The following is a 20267-nucleotide window of genomic DNA, read 5'->3' as shown; positions in this document are numbered from 1 at the left end:
TTCAGCAGGTAGTGTAGAAGAAAGTGGGCCGTTGGAGAATGACATGAGTTGTGATATAAATGGCGTTTTAAATTCACTTTTTGAGTGTGACATGAATTCAAAACAATCTAATGTCAACTCTGTCTGTACTGATAATAATTTTGTTTCCATGCAAAATACATTAAACACATGTGTGGATGTTAATGTTGATTGTGACGATGTTGATGTTGGCATCGTTCACAATATTTTGGATGAAAATGTTGATATTATTTCAGATGATGATTGTGTTAATTTGTCAAATAATTCTTGTGTTGAAAATAGTGTAAATTTGAGCGAGCCTATTGATATGAACGCACCAAGTTGTTCATCATCAAGTTGTGAGACTAAGGAAGATACATTTAAAAACAAAGTATTTTAAAATGAAAATTAGACTAATACTTCTAGTAAGTATGTTCCTCCACATTGTAAAAAATTCATTTTCTCAAACAACTAATCAAAGAAAGCATCTGCAGTCTTACAACTTTGCTGATGGTAACTACTATGGTCATAGAAAGCAATCAAACGTTGAGTCTTGTTACACAAATGCTTTTGATGATCGTGGTAAAAAATTTAATGCAAATCACAATCATGATTCATTCTTCCAAATATCACCTATTCCATGCTATCCACATTCTTATAGTTCTGATGAGTATTATGGGTGTTACGGAAATATTGAAACATATTATGCAAATGCTTTTGATGATAGAGGTTTCAATTCAGACAAGGGATATGGCAATGAGTATCACTTCTCAAATTCATTTTCTTCTCCACAGTTCAGTAAGTCATACATTGCTGATAACTATTACAGTTAACCCTAGAGAAAGTGTTGTTTTATTTGTGGTCATTCTTCTCACCTTGCAAGACATTGCAAGCACTGATTCAAGAAACAACTTGATATTAAAAGAGAGCTTAGTTAGTCCCTAAAAGGAGCTTTTAGTAGCCTAGATTCAAGAATTTATCAAGTTGATAGTGAACCCAGTGAAGTGGATGTGAGATCCAAAGCTAATAAAGTAAAACGTAAAAAGAAACCTTTTTGAAAAACTAAGAAGGATAAAATAAAAAAGGATCCTAAGATTGTAAAGTTTGAGGATTCACCAAAAACAGTTCTAAAAACAAAAAAATAAAAGTCCAAAATTGTCAAAATCAAGGAACAAGTTTTTGCTTGGATTCCTAAGGACTTTTCTTCATCAAGTGAGGCTTCATCAAGTGATAAATTGTTTTCAAGAAATAAAATCAAGTTTGGTCAGTTTACAGTTGACCTTCCCTGGACAAAAATGTCTCAGGAACCCATGTCTAATTAAACGCTTAGTGCATGCAGGGTAAATCAAGGAGGACTATCAATAGTATTCAGTACTTAGATAGTGGTTGCACCCGACATATGATGGGAGACGAACCCTTGCTATTTGGCGCTAAACCATTCAATGGCGGATTCGAGTCTTGCATAAGCGACATGGGAGGAAAAACTTCCAGAAAGGGAAATGTTTAATATGGTACTTTGTGCTTCAACAACGCCAGCCTTGTTCAAATGGCTCAACCACAACTTATCAACCGTTTCTCAAACTCACCTCGTCCAATTACTTCTCTCAAGTGATGGATTCAGCATCAGCTGTTGGGTTTCGGTTTGAATCTTTTCAACTTTGTTATACAATGTGATAATGCATGCATAAGATAGTCCATCTGACAACATATTTACTAACCTTTTCGCTAAAGCCATCGATCATGCCCGATTCAAATTTCTGGTTGAATCGCTTGGCATAATCAATTTTGATTAAAACAACTGATTATATCATTTTATATGTAAATTTGAAAATATTTTTCAAATATGTCATAATTTTAGAGGGAGAAAAATGAGTTAAGTTTAACTCACCAAAAGGATTTTCAGTTTGTTTTAAGAAAAACAAAAATGACTTACTTGAATTGCTAAAAAGATTTTATTTTTTCTTTTAAGAAAATTTGAAAATGTCTCAAAACGTTTTCTCATTAAGAGGGAGCTCCCGTCTAGAAGGAGTCGGATAATTTTAAAATTATAAAATTTTGAGAAATTGATCCGACCTTTGAAGAATGATAAGAAATTGTCTTTAACGATCCTAGCACATGAAAATAGTAAATCAAAAGCCAACAAGATCATTGCTTGATGTGTAGATAGGCTTGACATATGAGTAAGTGTCAGAGTGATTTAAACTAAATTATCCGCCTATGCTAGGGATTTACCTTTATGAAGCGGTTACATGACTCCACTTAAAGTCATATCAATGAATGCCAAAGTGTTATTAGTCAGTCATACACGAGCCCGCTAGTGATTGGTCACCATAAAATTATTCTTACTTTGTTGTAAATATTGAAAATCAAAATGAAAAAGGCAAAAAAACTGCAAAGTGCACAAATGTCTTTAAAAACAACGTAAAATGTTGATAAATAACAAACAAAAAGGGGTATATTAGAACCACTTAAGGTGGGGCAAATAAGTAAGTCCTAAACACCTTGAATAAATGTGTGTAAGTCTGAACTGCGTGGCATGTAAGTCCATGCTTTAACCTTTAATGTTTATAAAAGTTTGCAAAAGTTTAAATATTGTGAAAATGTTTTGATCAATCATTAGGGGTCGGAGTCAATTCGGGGTGATCTAATGAACACAAACTACGCCCGAGGTATGATGGAGTCAGTAGCATGTTGGATTAAATGGGGACCACATAAGTGTTGTGCTTAATACATACCTTAGCGTATCACTTTGACATCAAAATACTTGTTAAGCGTAAAGTGGACAAAATATATCTATAATCAACTTTGAGTTCTTGGCATAATAATGTTGAAATAGAAGTGTGATCTAGAACGTTATCGGTCAATGTGATTCCATATTGCGATCTTTCTCATAAAAATATTTACAGCTTATGTTTATTATTTTCTTTTCTCATCAAAAAAATACAAAATATTATGTATATATTTTCGTAATTTTAAAATATATGAAAATGTCAAAAAGATTTTTAGTTTTTATTGTGTTCGTGCATGTTTTATTAAACCCTGTTTTTATTCAAAATCATGTGTTTTGCTGTCAAGGTCGTTCATGCAAAGTTTGATGGAAACCTGAGACTTAAACAAATCATTTACAAGTTAAGAGACTGAAATTGGGATTTTATGAAAAGTCAAGATAAACTAAAGGTGCTTGACTTCCTGGATCCGACTTGCCGAGAGTTTAGATCACACTTTCGTGATGAGTCCATGTTAGGCTAGGTATGACGAAACCAATGCCACGCGTCATCAAACGGGAGATAAGTTGGTCCTTAGGTTCTCAAGGATGTTAGAGTCAGGCAATGCCCTTAATAGAACAGATTCAAACAGTTGGGAAGTGACTATTCCATAATAAAATCAAACTTCTACACCATTAATTACAAATATTCTTTTTAAGATTTATGACCGTAGTCGGTTATGGGTTTGGTTCTAACCAATAATCAAACCGAAGTGACTCATGCTCGCCACTAATTTCAAACATTTTTTTAAAAAGTTTACCATTTTTGTGCCAGTTATGGGTTCAGTTCAATCCTTGGACATGACGTTAGTCTATGAAATGAAACATGGTGTAATTTATAGTCTGGATTTGCTTTACTGTTTCTTAGTTCGGTTTATAAATCAAACCAAAATCACAACTTTATGATTTTCTTATCATTCAGAAATCGGATTTGAGGCAACCAAAAACCAACTCGAAATATACCCTTACCACTTCACCAATTTTATCCATTGCAAAAACAAAACATAACTTCTTAAAAGTTCAACAAATAGTGCATTTTATACAAGGCCACTTAAACCAAAACCATGAAATTGATATATAATACATTATCTTACACACTTTAAATTTGTGGTAAACATGCGTCTCTCTCTATTCCTCAGTTGAATAAAATGGATTTAGATTATATGGATTCAAACATAAAACCTTTCAATAATAATAAAAATAGCTTTTTTAATTCTTTTAACGCCATTATTTGATGATCTTTTTCCTGCCAAAACTTTAAATAGTGCAACTTTCTATAAAATACAAGAGTACTAGCAAAATAAATATAAATATAAATACATTGATGTTCAAAAGTCACTTTTTCAGAAATAAAAGATGATCCAGAAGCAAAACTCTTGCATACACAACCCATATACGCCTATTTACAGAAGTCAAAATATGAAATGAAAACCAATACCCTCTGTATAATGTCTGCTTACAAAGAACTTATACCAACATTTGACCCGACCTTCTACCAGTCTTCGAGCCATTCTGGCGTGTTGAGTTCATCCACGCCATCATTTTCCAAAGCATCAGGTGCCGAGGTGTCAACAGGTCGAGTTTCAAGATACTGATCAATACGAGCCAGGATCTCCTGTGGAACAGTGCAGCTACCATTTTTTACACTTTCCCAGTCAACACCATTAAACCACATATGACTTTTTACAGAGTCAGCACCTTTCCTTCCAAGTCTTTCGCTTTCGTCTACTACAAGTAACTAGAGGTTCAAAAAGAATAAAAATGTTAAAAAAAAAAAAAAACCCCGTGTAACCAAAGGATTTAAAGAATCCATAACCGTTTGACTAAGAATCCGAATCTGGTTTATTTTGTGAGGAGAACGAGACAAATCAAGTTGTCAAAATTTTGTAAATTCTGTATTAGTTTGCTGCTAAAATCGTAAGAAAAAAAAATAGACACCGTTGACTTTTGAGGCCAAAGGAATTGTCTACCTTGTAAATTTGCTACTCGATTAATGAAAAAAAAAGATTCTGTTGACTTTTGAGGTCAAAGTAGCGGTCAATCTTGTAAGTTTTAACATACTATATCAGTTTGCTGCTCAATTAATGAGAAAAGATAGGCCATTGACTTTTAAAGAGAGAACAGTTTCTGACCAAGTATTAAGATTTTGTTTTTCAGCTTGTGAGGCAAGAGATATGATTGACTTTTAAAGTCAACAATATTTTATCAAATGTTAAGCATATATCAGTTTTGAAGCCATTTGATTGACCTTACATAAAGTCAAACTAAGCATTTTTAAAAGCGAAAGTGATTAATTTAGGTGCACCTTGGTAATGAGATCAACAACTTCAGGACTAAAAGTTTCCGGGAGGGTAAATTGACCTTTTGCAATCTTTGCAAAGGTATCAAGTTCATTTTGTCTCCATGAACCGAATGGCATTTCGCTTTGTAACATGAAGTAGATCAACACTCCCAACGCCCACCTATTATATATGTATAGATTTGTAATCATATTTAACACATTAATTAGTTATGAAGATTTATGTTTTACCAGTCAGCAGCAAATCCATGGCCTTTTGCTTGGACAATTTCTGGAGCTAAAGAGTCGACCATTCCACAAATAGTAAACGTTCTCTCACTCGATAATTTCTTTCCAAATCTGAAATCAACTAGCTACAATACAAAACACAATCCACAAATTCATTTACTTATGAATTGATGGAACCGATAAATCTTCTCTCTAACGGGAAAGTCTGCAAATATGTATTTTGAAGGGGCAATCTCATGTATACCAATGAAAATTAATTTGTATAATATTATATTTACCCAACCAAAAAATAAATCTATATTATATTTTTAAAAGAGATATGTTGACGACTGTACGGATTATTCACCCCTGGGTTTTTTAAAGACATACTTTTTTATTACCAAGTATATAACATTGCATTTATTCAACCCGTTTAATACGCAGGATTTTAACCTAGTATGACATATACCCATTTCAATAAATACAATTTAGGATATGACCATTATACCTTTCTCTTTCTCAATACACTACAAAACTGAATATCCTAATACATGCTTTAAGGGAAGGGTATAAATGTCACAAATTCAGAAATTATTATGATTTTTTGTCAAGAATACAATATTGTACCAAGTTTTGACTGGGATATATGAAACTATCCCAAAGTTTTTTAAACATAAAACACTGTAAATCCTTTTATCAAATTAGATTATTATCTTTCATAATCATATTTGACAGATGAATAATCTATTTCAGAAAAAAAAAACGCACACACACAACACAAAAAAAAAAGCTTTAACCAGAAACACACCTGCACGTGTCCTGTTTGTGCGAACATAACAACTTCTGGTGATACACCTCTGTATAGAATGCCAGCCTGGATTTAAAAAGGAAAATATCAAAAAGATAAATACAAGTGCATAAGATACTGAACCAATATATGGAGGCTAATATGACCTTATGTAAATCTTCCAAGGCTACCACCACCGAGGCAGCACAGAACTGAGCAGATTGCTCCTCAAGTGGAGAGTGAAGCATAGAAGCAATGGGACATGAAATAATTGTGTTCAAAAGTATGCCCACGTGAGTTCGGTCCGCACACGTGGATAACACTTGTGGCACGCCACCCGATGCACTTATCTCTTTGAATAGCTGCTTTTCCTTTAATACTTGCTCTTCTTTCCCAAGTTTCTTGAGCTTTTGTTTTGAAAATCTTTTTAAGCTGAACAAAAGTTCTGGTTCATGAAATAAACGTATGTCAGAATTTATTATAGCAAGCAGTTTATTGTGTTATTTGTTATTCGGTTTTTGAAACCGTTCAGTTTTGGTTTTTTCGGTATTTCGGTTTTTACCATTTGGGCATTAAAATTTTAGGCAGGAAAAAAAGATTAGTACAAAAGAATGAACTTTGGCCTAAATAGTATTGTTAATTAATGATTAATTGTTTATTACAAATTTGAGATTAAACTTTGTGAGTTAAAACATTTATCAACTTCTTATAAACTACTTAGTTTCGGTCTTTCAGCTTCTCTTTGGTTTCAGTTTTTTCGGTTTTACCATTTGGGCTTCAAGATTAAAAAAAAATATCGGTTATGGGCCCAACATAATGAATCTGGGCCTGAAACTCTAGGCCTATATATTTTTGTTAGTTAATGATTAAATGTTCATTACAAATTTGAAACTAAACTTTTGAGCTCGATCATTTATTAAATATCTTATAAACTACATAAAATCGGTGTTTCAGGTTCAATGACAGTTATTTTTATTTTAGCATATACGCTTAAATTTTTTGGGCTGAAAAAAAGTTGGCCCATAATAATGAAATTTGGACCTGAAACTTTGGGCTTAATTCTTTGTTAATTATTAATTGTTTATTACACATAAACTAAATTTTTTCAGCTAAACCATTTATCAATACAATTTTTCAGTTCGGTTAGGTTCGGTTTTTACAGTTTTTGGTTGATAGCAAAACAAAAATCAGTTTTTTAAAAAAACTTGAAACCAAACCCTGGATTTTTATTGGATTCGGTTATGTCGGTCCAGTATGTTGGTTATTCCGATTACGGCTATGTTATTTTGGTTTCATGCACTCCCCTATCAAGTGATACAAAAAAATGACCCATTCAACCTGAACTAAATGTACTCCATAGTTTAGCCTAAAAAAACTTTCTTCGGAAACCGGAGATGATAAAAGTACAAACCTGAATCTTTTGGTTGAACAAGCCCGATCTCACAACAGTCTGTGGAATATAAACATGTTTTCCATTCCTAAACAATTACAAGCATTAGCTCATCATTATCTTGTTCTAGAAAACAAACACAGACAAAAACATAGTCCGGTTGGCTTACCAAATCAGAGAGCTGCACTTTTGAAAGCAAAGATGTATCTATACTTTTGATGGGTTCCCTTGGAAAATCACTAGAAGTTTCTCTTGACCTAAATAAAAGTTTGAACGGAGTAGAATCAGACATTGAAACCATATTGTTGCTAAAAGCATATCTTATGTAATAATGCATACAACCTTAACACAATTACATAACTTTACACAGGAAAAAAAAAGTTTTCTATAACTGTTTGCAAATTTTACACACACACACAAAAAAAGAGCTTTTTAAAATCTTTTGCAACTTTTAGACAGAAATTAAAAAACCTGTTTTTTTTAAAAAAACTTTTTTGCAATTTTTAGATCAAAAAGAGTTCTTTATAACTTAAGCAGTTTTTAGACAATAAAACAAAGTTAATATTTTAGAGAAAAAAGAAATTTTCATAATGTTTAGATCAAAAAGAGTTCTTTATAACTTAAGCAGTTTTTAGACAATAAAACAAAGTTAATATTTTAGAGAAAAAAGAAATTTTCATATAACCTTTTTGCTGTTTTTAGAGAAAAAAAAAGTTCATATTTTTTAGCAGTTTTTAGACAAATAAAAAGTTACCTTCAGACGAAAAGAAAGTTTTTTTCTGTAAATTCTTTTTGGCAATTTTTAGACAAAAGAAAAAGATTTTTACAGCTTTTTGCCGTTTCTAGAGAAAAAAAAAAGGTTTTTAAAATTTTTGGGAACTTCTAGGCGAATAAAAAAGCTTTGAGTCAACCCTACCCATACCAAAAACTAACCCCCAACCAGTTCGACCCCTTTTTAAACCATACCTGTATCCATCTTGTAAGATCTTTGGCAACGGACCAACAACCGACTCGAATTTTTGTTTTGTTAAAACGGCACACACCACATTGCCTAACGCAGTAACATTTAAAGAATCTATGCGTTCGCCAAGGAGGGTCCATTCTCCAAAATAACTCCCCTCATTTTTCTCCATTGACAGCTCAGCACCACTATCTTCATCCAGTTTTTGAATATCAGACATGAGGCTCGATGCGTTTTCGCTACTTATATACGAGTCAAAACTAATTCTCACTTTTCCTTTTTGGATCATATACAGGCCCATTAGATCATTACCCTGCAAACACAAATAGTATCATGTAATAAGAAGCAGGAATGTAATCAGTCAACGGATTTCAGGTCAAAACAAGTCATTTTGGTGCGGGACTGCTGACTGGGTTGCGTTGACCAAAAAGTATATTTTTTGACCAATAGTTAGTACCAAATATAAAACAAATTATACAACCTAATTTATTTAATAAAATGCTTAAGGAGATTTTGTTACACCCATTAGAGAAAACATTACAAATTTTAAAAAAGAAGATTTTTTGACCCATTTGTAAAATATACTTTTTACAAATAATTAGTGTCAAATATGATTGCGAAAATAGTATCAACTTAATAATAATCTAATATCTTTAATAAAAAAAATTAATTAATTTTTTTTTTTAATAAAATGCTTATGGAGATGGAGATGTTGTTCTACCCATTAGAGATAAAACATTAGAAATTTTTAAAAAGAAGATTTTGTAAAACCCATTTGTAAAGTATACTTTTTTACAAATAAAGAAAGGTGTAACATATTATTATAAAAACTATAGAATTTTACTAATAATCTGATTTTTTAATAGAATGCCTAAGGAAATTTTTTTTGACTCATTAAAGACTATATAACTTTAATAATAATCTAATTTTTTTCGATCCATTTGTAAAGCTCACTTTTATAGCAAGATTTCATGTTTTAGTGTCTGGCCCGTTAGAAACAAAAACAAAGCTTGAATTGGCCTATTTAAAAATGAACAGTCAAAATTACAGCTTTTTAAAAATTAATAAATTTTACCTTGGTGACTATCGTTTGCCCATTGGAGAATGAAACTTCAGAAAGAGTATCAGCAATGAGACTGAGTTGTAAAATAGTCAACCTTGACAGAAGGTCAACGGAGCGAAGTAACTTCAAAGATGGTAAATTTGAAAACTCTGAAGTAAGAATCCCTCTAAAGTCTTCTCTTCGAAGGGCCCACAGAGTTCCATTCGTCACAGCCCGAACAGAAGCTTGTAACGGTTTATTGTACCTATTATAACAAATCAAAATCAAACTCTAAAATCAAAATGACATCAAATGTAAAAAAGAAAACATATTCTTGATAAAATATATCTCACATTAATGCCAGCTCACCGAAGGACGACAGCTTATCGGCCGTGTACCGTTGTAAGACCCTAGGAACCGCTCCGGTTGTTTCTTCCTGTTGACAATTACAAATATTTTAATAATTAACCATTAATCTATCTTAAATTAAAAAATTGTATGAAAAGTTAACAAACTGTCTTTCAAATATTTGTAAGCGTTATCACCTGTGTTGCAAAGACCTCAAATTCACCACTTCCAACAACATAGAAACAATCACCCTCTCCACCCTGCAACATAATTAAATTCATTAAAATGCGTAAACGCATTAAAAAACCAACTTAACTGTCTAACTAGGGTGTAAACGAGCCGAGCTGTAACCTACTCGAGAAAAACTCAAATGAGGTCAAGCTTATATTGGACTCATTAAATAAACAAGCTCGAGCCTAAGCAGCCTCACCTCTCAAACTCGAGTCAACTGGCAAGCCTAAATGAGCTTTTTTATTTATATAATGTATCAACTATATATTTATAAAATAACTAGTATTATACACAAATTATGAAAAAAATAACTAAATAATATATCATATACAAAAATTACAATAAACAAAATAATCATAAAAGAACTAACAAATAATACACTAGCCAAGCCGGAGACAAGCTCGAGCTTGAAAAATTACTCACGAAGTCACAAGCTGAGCTCCGGCTTAAACCCGTATGCTTAACCATGGTTTCTTTTTAATTGTAGCATAACATAAATAAAGATTACCTGTTTAACCACGGTATCCCCGGCCTGAACTTCAACTCTTTGCATGCAATCCAACAAAACATGACACTGGGAGTCAGTCAGTTTTCTGAAAAGGAAATGGTCGTTCAGAGCGCGCTCAATGTGTGCCTATGAAAAACACAAATAAAATTATTAAATATCCAAAAACAATATAAACATGAAAAATAATTCAAGTGGTGAAAGCTTTACTTCTTCTTCCCAAGTTTTTCTATGGCCCGGAGACGGTGGGACCCACATTTGCCCGTTCTCTAAAGAACTTTCGATTGCTCGCAAACGCGTTTTCGATATATCGGTCCGTGCTCGCTGGTTTTTAGCGTGCCAGCTCATCGTTGTTGGAGACTCCGATCCCGACATTTCTACAACTTGAGGTATTGGGGGTCTTAACGCCGTTCCTGAAATGGCTGCTTGACCAACTGTAACCTGCTATGAAAACATAAAATTAGAAATGGTAAAATAATAATAAAATACGTCAAGAATTTAAAAAAATGTTACCCCATTTAGTCCACTTATTTGGACTACAATAACAGTGATGTCATCGGTTCGGGTCTCGTATTGCAACCAAAGCCGATAAGATTCAGCCACAATTGCTGCACAAGCGTCACGTGGATCCGTGTAGCTTGAAACCTATTGCAGGATATAAAATGTTAAAATGGTGATTTTGAACAGGATATTGATGAATCCAAGAGATTCTAGATATCCCAAGTAGAGCTGTTCAAAAAGCACACGTCTCATAGCTCACTCAAAATCAGTTCGTTTTTTAAACATGGGAGCCCGAGTCAAGGTAAGTTCGGCTCACTGGCTCGCCCATTAGGCTCATTTAGCTGACTTGTTGGCGAGCTCATCTGCTCATTAAAACTAAAGCCCCCAATATGAAACCGTTACATTGTAGATAAACAAGCTGGCTCGACAACTCATGAGCCGGCTGTAGCTTTTTACAAACCAAGCTCGAGCTCAACGTTTCAGTTCGTTAAGATAAACAAGTTAATTCAGCTCGGTTTGTAAACAAGCCAAGCCCGAGCCACCTTCTTTATAATACTGACCGTTTAAGTTACAAATATGCATTACTAAAGGAAGCAAATACATACACATATGGAAAAAATTTAAATGTTGTAATTAGCTAAATCATTATTTTCTTCATTCATTATCACGCGTACTTTTGATTGTTTAACGCATGTTTATAAACAAATTATCATTAAATAAGATACCTTACCATGTCAACCACCGCTTGACTAGAAAGAAACTCAAACACCCCGTCACTAGCAATCACAAAAAACAAATGGTCCAGTGTCAAATCCAATGCCACAATTTCCGGAGTCGCCACCACACCAATCGTCTCAGCAATCGAATCCCCAATACTCCTAGTAAACGCTGTCCCGGGATACATCCCATTTGGGACCCACAACCGAGGCGGGTCCCCATCATCCCCTTCTTCTGTACCCCAACACTGCACATCCGGATTCTTCAACCCTTCAATTTGATCCAATGTGAGAACACGAGCCCCACAAAGCTTCACCCTTTCAAGCTCATCATCTCTAAATGGTGTTTGGTCTATCGACAAGTCTACCGCTACGACTTCCGCCCCCCGTCTTTCCGCGATGACCGCTCGCGAGTCACCCGAATTGGCAACATAAAGTGTTTTCCCGCGCACCAAAACGGTGATCGCGGTCGTCCCACTCATACTATCATCAATATCCATGTTAGCATGTAACTGAGCATTCGTGGACATAAACGCAGCTTGACACGCATCAACCGGATCGACATGAAAGCGACTGTTTCTAAGCAAATTCTCACATAACTTTTGCTTCACAAATTGCGAGCATTGAGCCCCAAACTCTCCATGCCCATCAAACACTCCAAAGAAGTGATCATTCGGGTTTGTTCCGAAGGGTGTATGAATGCAAAAGCTATCTTGATTGGCTTTATCAAGCGCATCCGGATAATACCCGCGTTGTGACAGATAAGAGTATTGCAGTCGGTAATTTGCAGTGGGAACCACGACAATTCTGGAGCCGTCGGGAGGCAAAAACTGGGAGGAAACCCTTCGTAGCCTGGTAATACCGACCTCGGGGTTCTGATTGGGTTCTCCATCTTCATCCTTGCTAGGGGAAAAGACGGCGATTTCAGAGGCATTTACATTATCATTTTCTTTGGATTTAGCATCTCGTGGTGCGCATATATCACCAATACAGTTACAGTCAATAGAATAGGCACAGCCCATTAATTATAATTAAGAATTCAACAAAAACCCTTGCCCATCTTCAACACCAAATCACTTCTTTCTGGCAACTAAAAATCCAACAAAATTGAACAGGAAATAATCACCAAAATTGAGAATGAAAGCATAAGAAAACCCCCAAATAAAATAAAATGTGAGTTTACTTCTTATGAATAAGGGTAAATGAATTGAATGGTCGAAGACAATTGTATGTACCTTGATTGATATTGATAAAAAGCAGAAGCAGACAAAAACCTCACAGCTGGGTTGGGTTTGATGGGGGGATCAAAAATGGGATGATGTTATTGTTTGAGCAAGGATGGATAGATGCATGTGTGTGTGTGTGTGTGGAGCTCAGCTTTTTAGTTGCTGACACGCGCCCCTTATCTTCACGCGCCGCCCTACTTATCATTCATTACACTGTTATAATCATCCTTATCTTATTATATTAACAATTAATATACACTTTGGAAAAAGGTTATTTCAAGTAGGGGTGGGTTACTAGATTCATTTTCTATTTTATATATATGGGTTTTTAATAAAATCTTGGTTTCGTTTTGGATGGTATAATCAAGCATAAGAAGAAAATATCATATGAATCAATGGAGGCTTTGTATTGGATCCAATAGATTCCAAAGATGTAACTCCAAGGCAAATCAATCAAAATAAAGAAAGATACCGATACTAAGAGTAAAAGATATGAGAATCAAGTCAAGCAAGAATATGTACTAGAATATAAAGAAACGGAATATATATGTACCTTATGACACTAGGTTTAAGCTTGTGTCACTCTAGTCATTTTGTGTCGATATCGTTAATACTAACTGAATCTGCATCGGTTCGCCGTGCGTTGGTGCGTGGTTCTGCCACGTCAACTTCTATTTTTGTTCTTTTCACGTTATTGAGGCTTGCTAATTTATATTTACGATTTAGTGCTGATACTAACCGAATCCGTATAGGTTCACCATTGCAACGATATTACTTTTTTGGTTTATATTTTGGTGCCATGATTCGTTGTCAACCGAATTCGCATCGGTTAGCCGCAAAAACTTGCATGTTTTGTTTTTATGGTATATGTTAATTTGTTGTATTTGAGCATTGACAAATCTATTTTTCAGTTTTGTTCTGGTGTCGTAACCTATATTGACTGAATTTGCGTCAATTTGCACCTACACCGCGTGGATTTTACCAACCGACCAGAAGTCGGTTTAAATATATTTGTTTATATATTACAAGCTATAAGAGTGTTTATACTATTTTGTGTGTTTAATTTTTTAGGCTTATTATCGTGATCGTTACAAGCATAACTGATGCCGACTGAATTCGCGTCGCTGCACCACTGTAGCATGGCGGGGTTACGTTACCTAGTTGTTCTTTAAGTTGGATGATTATGTATAGACCAGATTATGAGTGCTCAAAAAAATCAATTTTCCAAAAATTTCTAAAATCCGGATATCCGAATCTTAGATATCTGAATTTTCGGATTCGAATTCAGATAGTTATTTTAAACTTTTCTGATAGTTCAAATATCCGAGCTATCCGAAATATAATTTTTAATTATTAAATAATAATTATTACTTATAAATTTGGATAATTTTTCGAATATTTTGGATAATTTTCAGATACTATGCATAATTGTTTTGATATTTCGTACATCTGAAATATTTGTAAAAATGGTTCTTTAATTTTCTTTTCTATTTAGTTTTTATTTCAAAATACGAATAATCGTTTGGATATCTAAATCTGAATCCGAATCCGAAATTTCAGATACATATTCGGATAGTGAAATCTACCATGCAAAATGTTTAGATATCTGAAACTCAAGATTTCTGACTTTGAACATCCCTATCCCTAGACTAAATATGTCACGAGTGCAACTTGTATTAGATTGACAAGAATGTCTAAGAAAGAAAAAAGTAAAAATATAAAAATGTTTCTCCGTTTTCCTCGTTCACCAAAAAAAAAGAAAGAAAGAAAGAAAAGAAGTTTAGGGAAAAAGATCATTGTGTTTTCTTATTATTTTCGTGATTGACTGTTTCTTTTTTCTTTAACATTATGTCTTTTTTTCTTGATATTGTGTATATTACTAGACATTGTGTTATATTTTGTTCGGCATTATGTTACATATTGGGATTTATTGTGTCTTTTTTATTTATCATTGTGATTTTTTGTTTATTTTTGTTATTGTGTATTTTTCTCGACTTCTGTCGTTTTCATCTTTTTTTAACAACAAAGACGTGGGAAACATTTTAGTTTTTCTTAATTTATATTTTGAGTTATTACTATTTTTCTTGAATTTTTTACGGTTTTTTAAGATGTCACATATTCTTCTCACACTTCTTATTTTTATCTCCCTTTGTATTTTAACATTTTCCTAACACTTGATACCCTTTTAATAAAATTTTGTGTCACAACCACTAGCCTGGTCTAATGGCAAAAGTGTATACCTGAGAGCATTGCTAACAACTCCTCTAAACTTGTGTTAGAAGGTTTTGCAAATTATAGGTGGGATTATGAGTGATTGTGAATGCAAATTGTAGGGTGAATATAAAAATGTAGTAATTTTTTGTAAGAGCATTCTCAACCCATCCCCTATAATTTTGTGAGGGGAATTTGTAATTATAGTGTGGGGTTGTGAGTGTAAATTATAGGGTGGAGAGAGAAAAGGTAGTGATTTTTTGTAAATTTGGGAGAAATGTGGTGATTTTTTGTAAATTATAGGGTGGAGAAAGAAAACTGTAATGATAAAAGTATAAAAAAATATTTTTTAATTAAATTGTAGAGAGAGATCTGGTGTTATATAGTGTAACTATGGAGATGGGGATGGGGATGGGGGACGGGCTGGAAATGCTCTAAATTTTGGGAAACATTGATTGCCCCCATTTATTTTTTAATATTTATCGAATTAATTGTGAGGAGAAGAGAGAAAAAATTGTAATAAAAAAGGTATAAAAAAGTATGATTAAATTGAACATGAGAGAGAAATGTAGTGATTTTTTAATGTAATTATAGAGATATGGATGGTAGGTATACTGGGAATGCTCTAACAATCAAATGGTTGTAAGTTTTAGCCTCACTTGAAACATGAGGTAAAATATGTGAAAACCAATTAGTTGTACAAATAATAATTACAATAATAAATTTTTGAGTTAATTACGCCATTAATCCATGTAATTTTTTTTTAAGTAGCATGTTTGGGTATTAAAGTTTGAAGTAACATGTTTAGGTTCTATGTTTTATTTGAATCCCATCACATACCTAACATATGAGAGTATTTTCGTTACTTTTTCTTTAAATTGCCCAAATTAAAACCCAAATCATCTTCCCTTTTGTGCAGGGCCTACAACTCTTCAAAAGTTTGGTTCGTCTATTCATAGTCTAAACTCAGACAGCAAAAGCTAGTGATCGTAATACGTGGGAAACCACAAAAGGATGATTTCGATTACAATATATACCGTAAGTATTATCAAAATTCTTGGTGCGATTACGTGTGTATTCATCTCTTTAACTAGAATTTCAAGGTTCTTCTTCAAATTCAGTAGGCCATGGATGATTTGGCATTAACTAGAACACATGGAAGGATCAAACTACATGAAAAGTGTGTGATTTGATCGTCGAAACAAAAGGAGGGCTTTTAGTCTATATTGCAGTTCAAACATGGATGAGGTCCAAAATACATATCGTTGGGGTGGGGGGGGGGGGGGCAAATATAAAATTAGCATCTAGGGTTAATTAAAGTACTAGATGTTTTGATTATTGTCGGCCTTCCACATTTACAAACAACCATATTTGACGAATTTGTAGGCGGGAGATTAGACGAGTTGGAATTCGTAGGTGGGAGTTGCCTCCAAGATAAATTTTGAAGTCTTAAAAGTTGTACATTGGTGAAGACGGTTTAAGGTGTAATTTGGGCAATTCTTTTAAAAAGTGAAGAAAATACCCTCACATATTAGGTATGTGATGGGTCTCTCAGTTAAATTTTAAATACGTGTTAGTGTTAGTGTGTTATTAAGGGTTGTGCTGGGGACACCCCAGACACCCCTCTATACGGGCGTATATAGCTATACGCAGAGGTATAGTCAAACCTAGGACTGCAATGTCATAGGTTGTCAAGTTGTACTATATACGCCTCGTATAGTCTATACGGAGCGTATTATGCCCATTCTCATTATTGAGCCCCATTTTCTTTCCCTCTCTCTCCTTTCTCTTTATTATTATATATACACACATTGTCGATGGTGAAGTCTCATCATACACACATGCACACAACACATATTTTATAACCTATACATACATTGTCGTGGTTCAACCATTTATTTCCAGACTTGAACGAGGAGGAGCCGCGTTACGCGCTTAACGATCAACCTAGCACGCCATGGTTACTGGATTTGAACCATGTTTCGTTTTATATTTATTTAGTATGAAGTCGTTAGTGGTTTTTTTAACTAAGACATGTTACATTACGTTTTGTTTGGAGTATGTCGGTTATGATATTTAGCCTGAATAGTCTTACGGTCAGCGTAGCTCGCCGGGCTTACTAAATTTGAACCAGGTTTCGTTATGTATATTTATTTGATATAAAGTCGTTGGTTTGATTTTTAAATAAAATATGCTACCATTACCGTTATCATTACTATTATTATTATTAATATTTTATTATTATTATTGTTAATATCGTATTATTATTAATATTAAAATATTATTATTAATATTGTTATTATAATATTATTATTATTGTTATCATTATTATAATATTATTATATTATTATTATTATTATCATTAAAATATTATTATTATTATTGTTATTGCTATTGTTTGATATTTAACTAATATATGTTAGGAGTATTTCGCTTACGATAGTCAGCCGTCATACCAGTTACCTGTTGTCTGGTCGGATTATAGAGGTCGGTCAGTCTTCTTCTTCGTACCAGTTACCTGTAGTAGATGCCCTATTTTATGAACCCAGTCTTCATACCACGGGGGAAACGAGCATGATGAGGATAATCATGATGCTGGGGGAAACTTAAATGACGAAGATAATTACGATGATGACTACATACGCGAGTCGATAGTTTCGTATAAAACAGATACTGTAAGGAACCGTATGTTTTGTTTAAGTTATTATTATTTTTTGTACTTTATTTAAAAAAGAGCTAAAAACTGTTTCAGATTTTTGAGTCCCGCAATGAGTTGGAGGAATGGGCCAAAAAGAGAGGACGGGAACATAGTGTGTTGTTGTGGTCCAACGATCAAGGAAAAATGGTGTGGACCTTGCATGCAATCGTGGAGGGGAACCGAAACTAAAAGCGATCAGGCGTACCAGCATTATTAAAAAAATGTTTTCCATTTAAACTCCTAGGCAGGTACGACGCTTCAGGTACATGCTGGAGGCTTGAAGTGGTAAACGAGACATACAACCAAAATCCCGTTGTCTATGAGGAGGGGTACATGCAGCTCAGGAAAATGACCAACGACGAACTTGATCTGGTTGCGAGGATATACCGGAATGGCTTGAAGCCCCTTCAAGTTCAAATAGCCGTAGCTGACCAATTTCCCGGTTACCAACCCAAACTCAAGGACATATACAACTACTTGAGTAAGCTTAGAGATCAGGAGAAAATTGGTGACACCCCCATGAAGGTAATTGAAAACCTTCCTGTTTTTACTATATAGAGCCAGTGTTTATAATATTTATTAACGTTTTATTTAATTCAATGCAAGAACTAGAAAACTTTCTCCTTAATAATGGTTCCGTGTACTTTACCTGGGATAATGCTTCCAACGACAAGACAGGGGATATTTTCTTCTGGCATAATAAGTCACATAAAATGTGGCGTGCATTCCCCCAGGTATTGTTGATTGACACAACGTACAATACCAACATGTACAACTGGCCGTTTGGTTGAATTTGTCGATGTGACGTCTACATCAAAATTGTTTTCTATCGACCGCACGTTTTTAATCAGGGAACAAGAGAAGAACTTCACATGGGCTCTCAAGAAACTTAAAGAAATGCTCGATGATTTTATGGAGCCACACGTGATACTGACTGACGCGGACCAAGCCTTTATGAAGTCGTGTGATGCAGTCTTTCCTTAATGCCACGAAAGTTCATGTAGATGGCACATCTCTGAGAATATAAAGAAAAATTTTAAGAGTCTTTATAGAACATATATCGGGGAGGATTTGGCGTACAGGTGGAAGGTCCTTTATCAGTCTCCGACGGTACAAAAGTTCGATTATCATTGCACTCAGATGCAACGTCATTTACAGGAATACAACAAAGACGGAAAGTCTTTCATGCGTTTATAGTTTTTTAATAGTCTAGATAGACATGTTATTAACATTTCCCTTTAGCTTGTCAAAGGTCTAGTATTATATTCGTCACAACTGGTTGGAGCCATACAAACACAAGTTTGTAGCTTGCTGGATTAACGAACGTCGAAACTATGGCGAGCACACAACAAACCGAGTTGAGAGCCAGCACGCCAATTTGAAAAGATACCTAATGGAACCAACAATTCGCTCGACATCATTGCGAGGCATGTCCTTAAAATAGCTAATGCTCAGATGGCAAAAATCGGTGGAACGTTTAAAGAGTCTCGTTCTACGGTCATGGAAGAACATCGACTGCATGCCTGGTTACAAATGTTACTAAATAGGGTGTCGATTAATGCTCTTGATCTAATTGTAAACGAGTATCATTTGATAGACAAGATGCGTGTCGGCGGAGCTTCATGTGACCACCATTTGTTTAGGTCTACAGGGTTGCCGTGTGCTTGTCGGCTGAAGGGATACATAGTTAACAACAGATGCATTCGAATAAAGGATGTAGACCCATTCTGGAGGAAGATAAATTTTGATCCAGCGTATCCATAAAACGAAGAACCAGACTATAAAACAGGAGTAGAGGATATCAAAAAATCACTTTCGTCAATAAACGACCGTAATCAAAAGAAAAGTTTGCTCTCGAAGCTAATTTCTGTTCTTCTAGGGAGATCAATTAAGAAAGAGCTTGAAAAAAGAGAGGATCCTTGGGGGAGTCTCAAAAAACCAAATCCCCCAAGACACAACTCCTGCACCCACTCCTCGTCACAGGAGCCCAAACGTGAAACCCCCACCCCCTTGCTGTCTCGTTCGTTGTCCCAGTCTCAGTCGCGGTTTAAAATTTCGAGCATGCGACCTAAGACATCGAAACATTCTTCTATTGAGAAACTGCCGGGAGCTCAGCTTGGGTTTCTTTTAATGGATTCTCCAGCGCTCGTACCGTTGATAGAAAGGTTTAAGAGCATTATTCCAGCTGGGCACACCCGTTCATCCCACACATTATAGACGTAAGCCCAGACGATAATTGGGGATTCCCAACAGTCGCTATATGTTTGGGGATGAATCAGAAATACTGGGCTTATGTTAGGCAAGGATTGATGAACGATATGGACACGAACGAAGCGTGGTGGAGGTTAATGTTCAACAGAGAGGATACCGATTACTATGATACG

The 20267-nt window shown here is 34.5% G+C and overlaps 1 protein-coding gene across 2 annotated transcripts; it reads right to left on the bottom strand.

The window, feature by feature from the left end:
• Nucleotides 1-4238: 4238 nt before the first annotated feature.
• LOC143617470 (protein phosphatase 2C and cyclic nucleotide-binding/kinase domain-containing protein-like) lies at nucleotides 4239-12770 on the bottom strand. Of its 2 annotated transcripts, none has more exons than XM_077090018.1 (15): nucleotides 11763-12770; nucleotides 11045-11176; nucleotides 10742-10975; nucleotides 10535-10660; nucleotides 9993-10055; nucleotides 9801-9883; nucleotides 9481-9712; nucleotides 8411-8718; nucleotides 7614-7701; nucleotides 7466-7532; nucleotides 6222-6499; nucleotides 6076-6141; nucleotides 5292-5413; nucleotides 5067-5223; nucleotides 4239-4499 (listed from the first exon to the last, which is right to left on the bottom strand). In XM_077090018.1, the coding sequence occupies exons 1-15, from the start codon at nucleotides 12768-12770 to the stop codon at nucleotides 4254-4256; spliced, it is 3210 nt and encodes a 1069-aa protein (XP_076946133.1). In that variant the 3' UTR covers nucleotides 4239-4253. The 2 variants fall into 2 exon arrangements, with proteins under 2 accessions (XP_076946133.1, XP_076946134.1); XM_077090019.1 differs by having other exon boundaries at nucleotides 10742-10972.
• Between the last annotated feature and the right edge of the window lie 7497 nt (nucleotides 12771-20267).

This window comes from Bidens hawaiensis, unplaced genomic scaffold (genome assembly GCF_021521415.1).
Source record: "Bidens hawaiensis isolate Kalapana, Puna unplaced genomic scaffold, B.hawaiensis_p1.1 tig00055014_1, whole genome shotgun sequence".
NCBI classification, from domain to species: Eukaryota; Viridiplantae; Streptophyta; class Magnoliopsida; order Asterales; family Asteraceae; genus Bidens; species Bidens hawaiensis.
The sequence above is the reverse complement of the archived record's forward strand: the minus strand, read 5'-3'. Positions and strand labels throughout refer to the sequence as shown.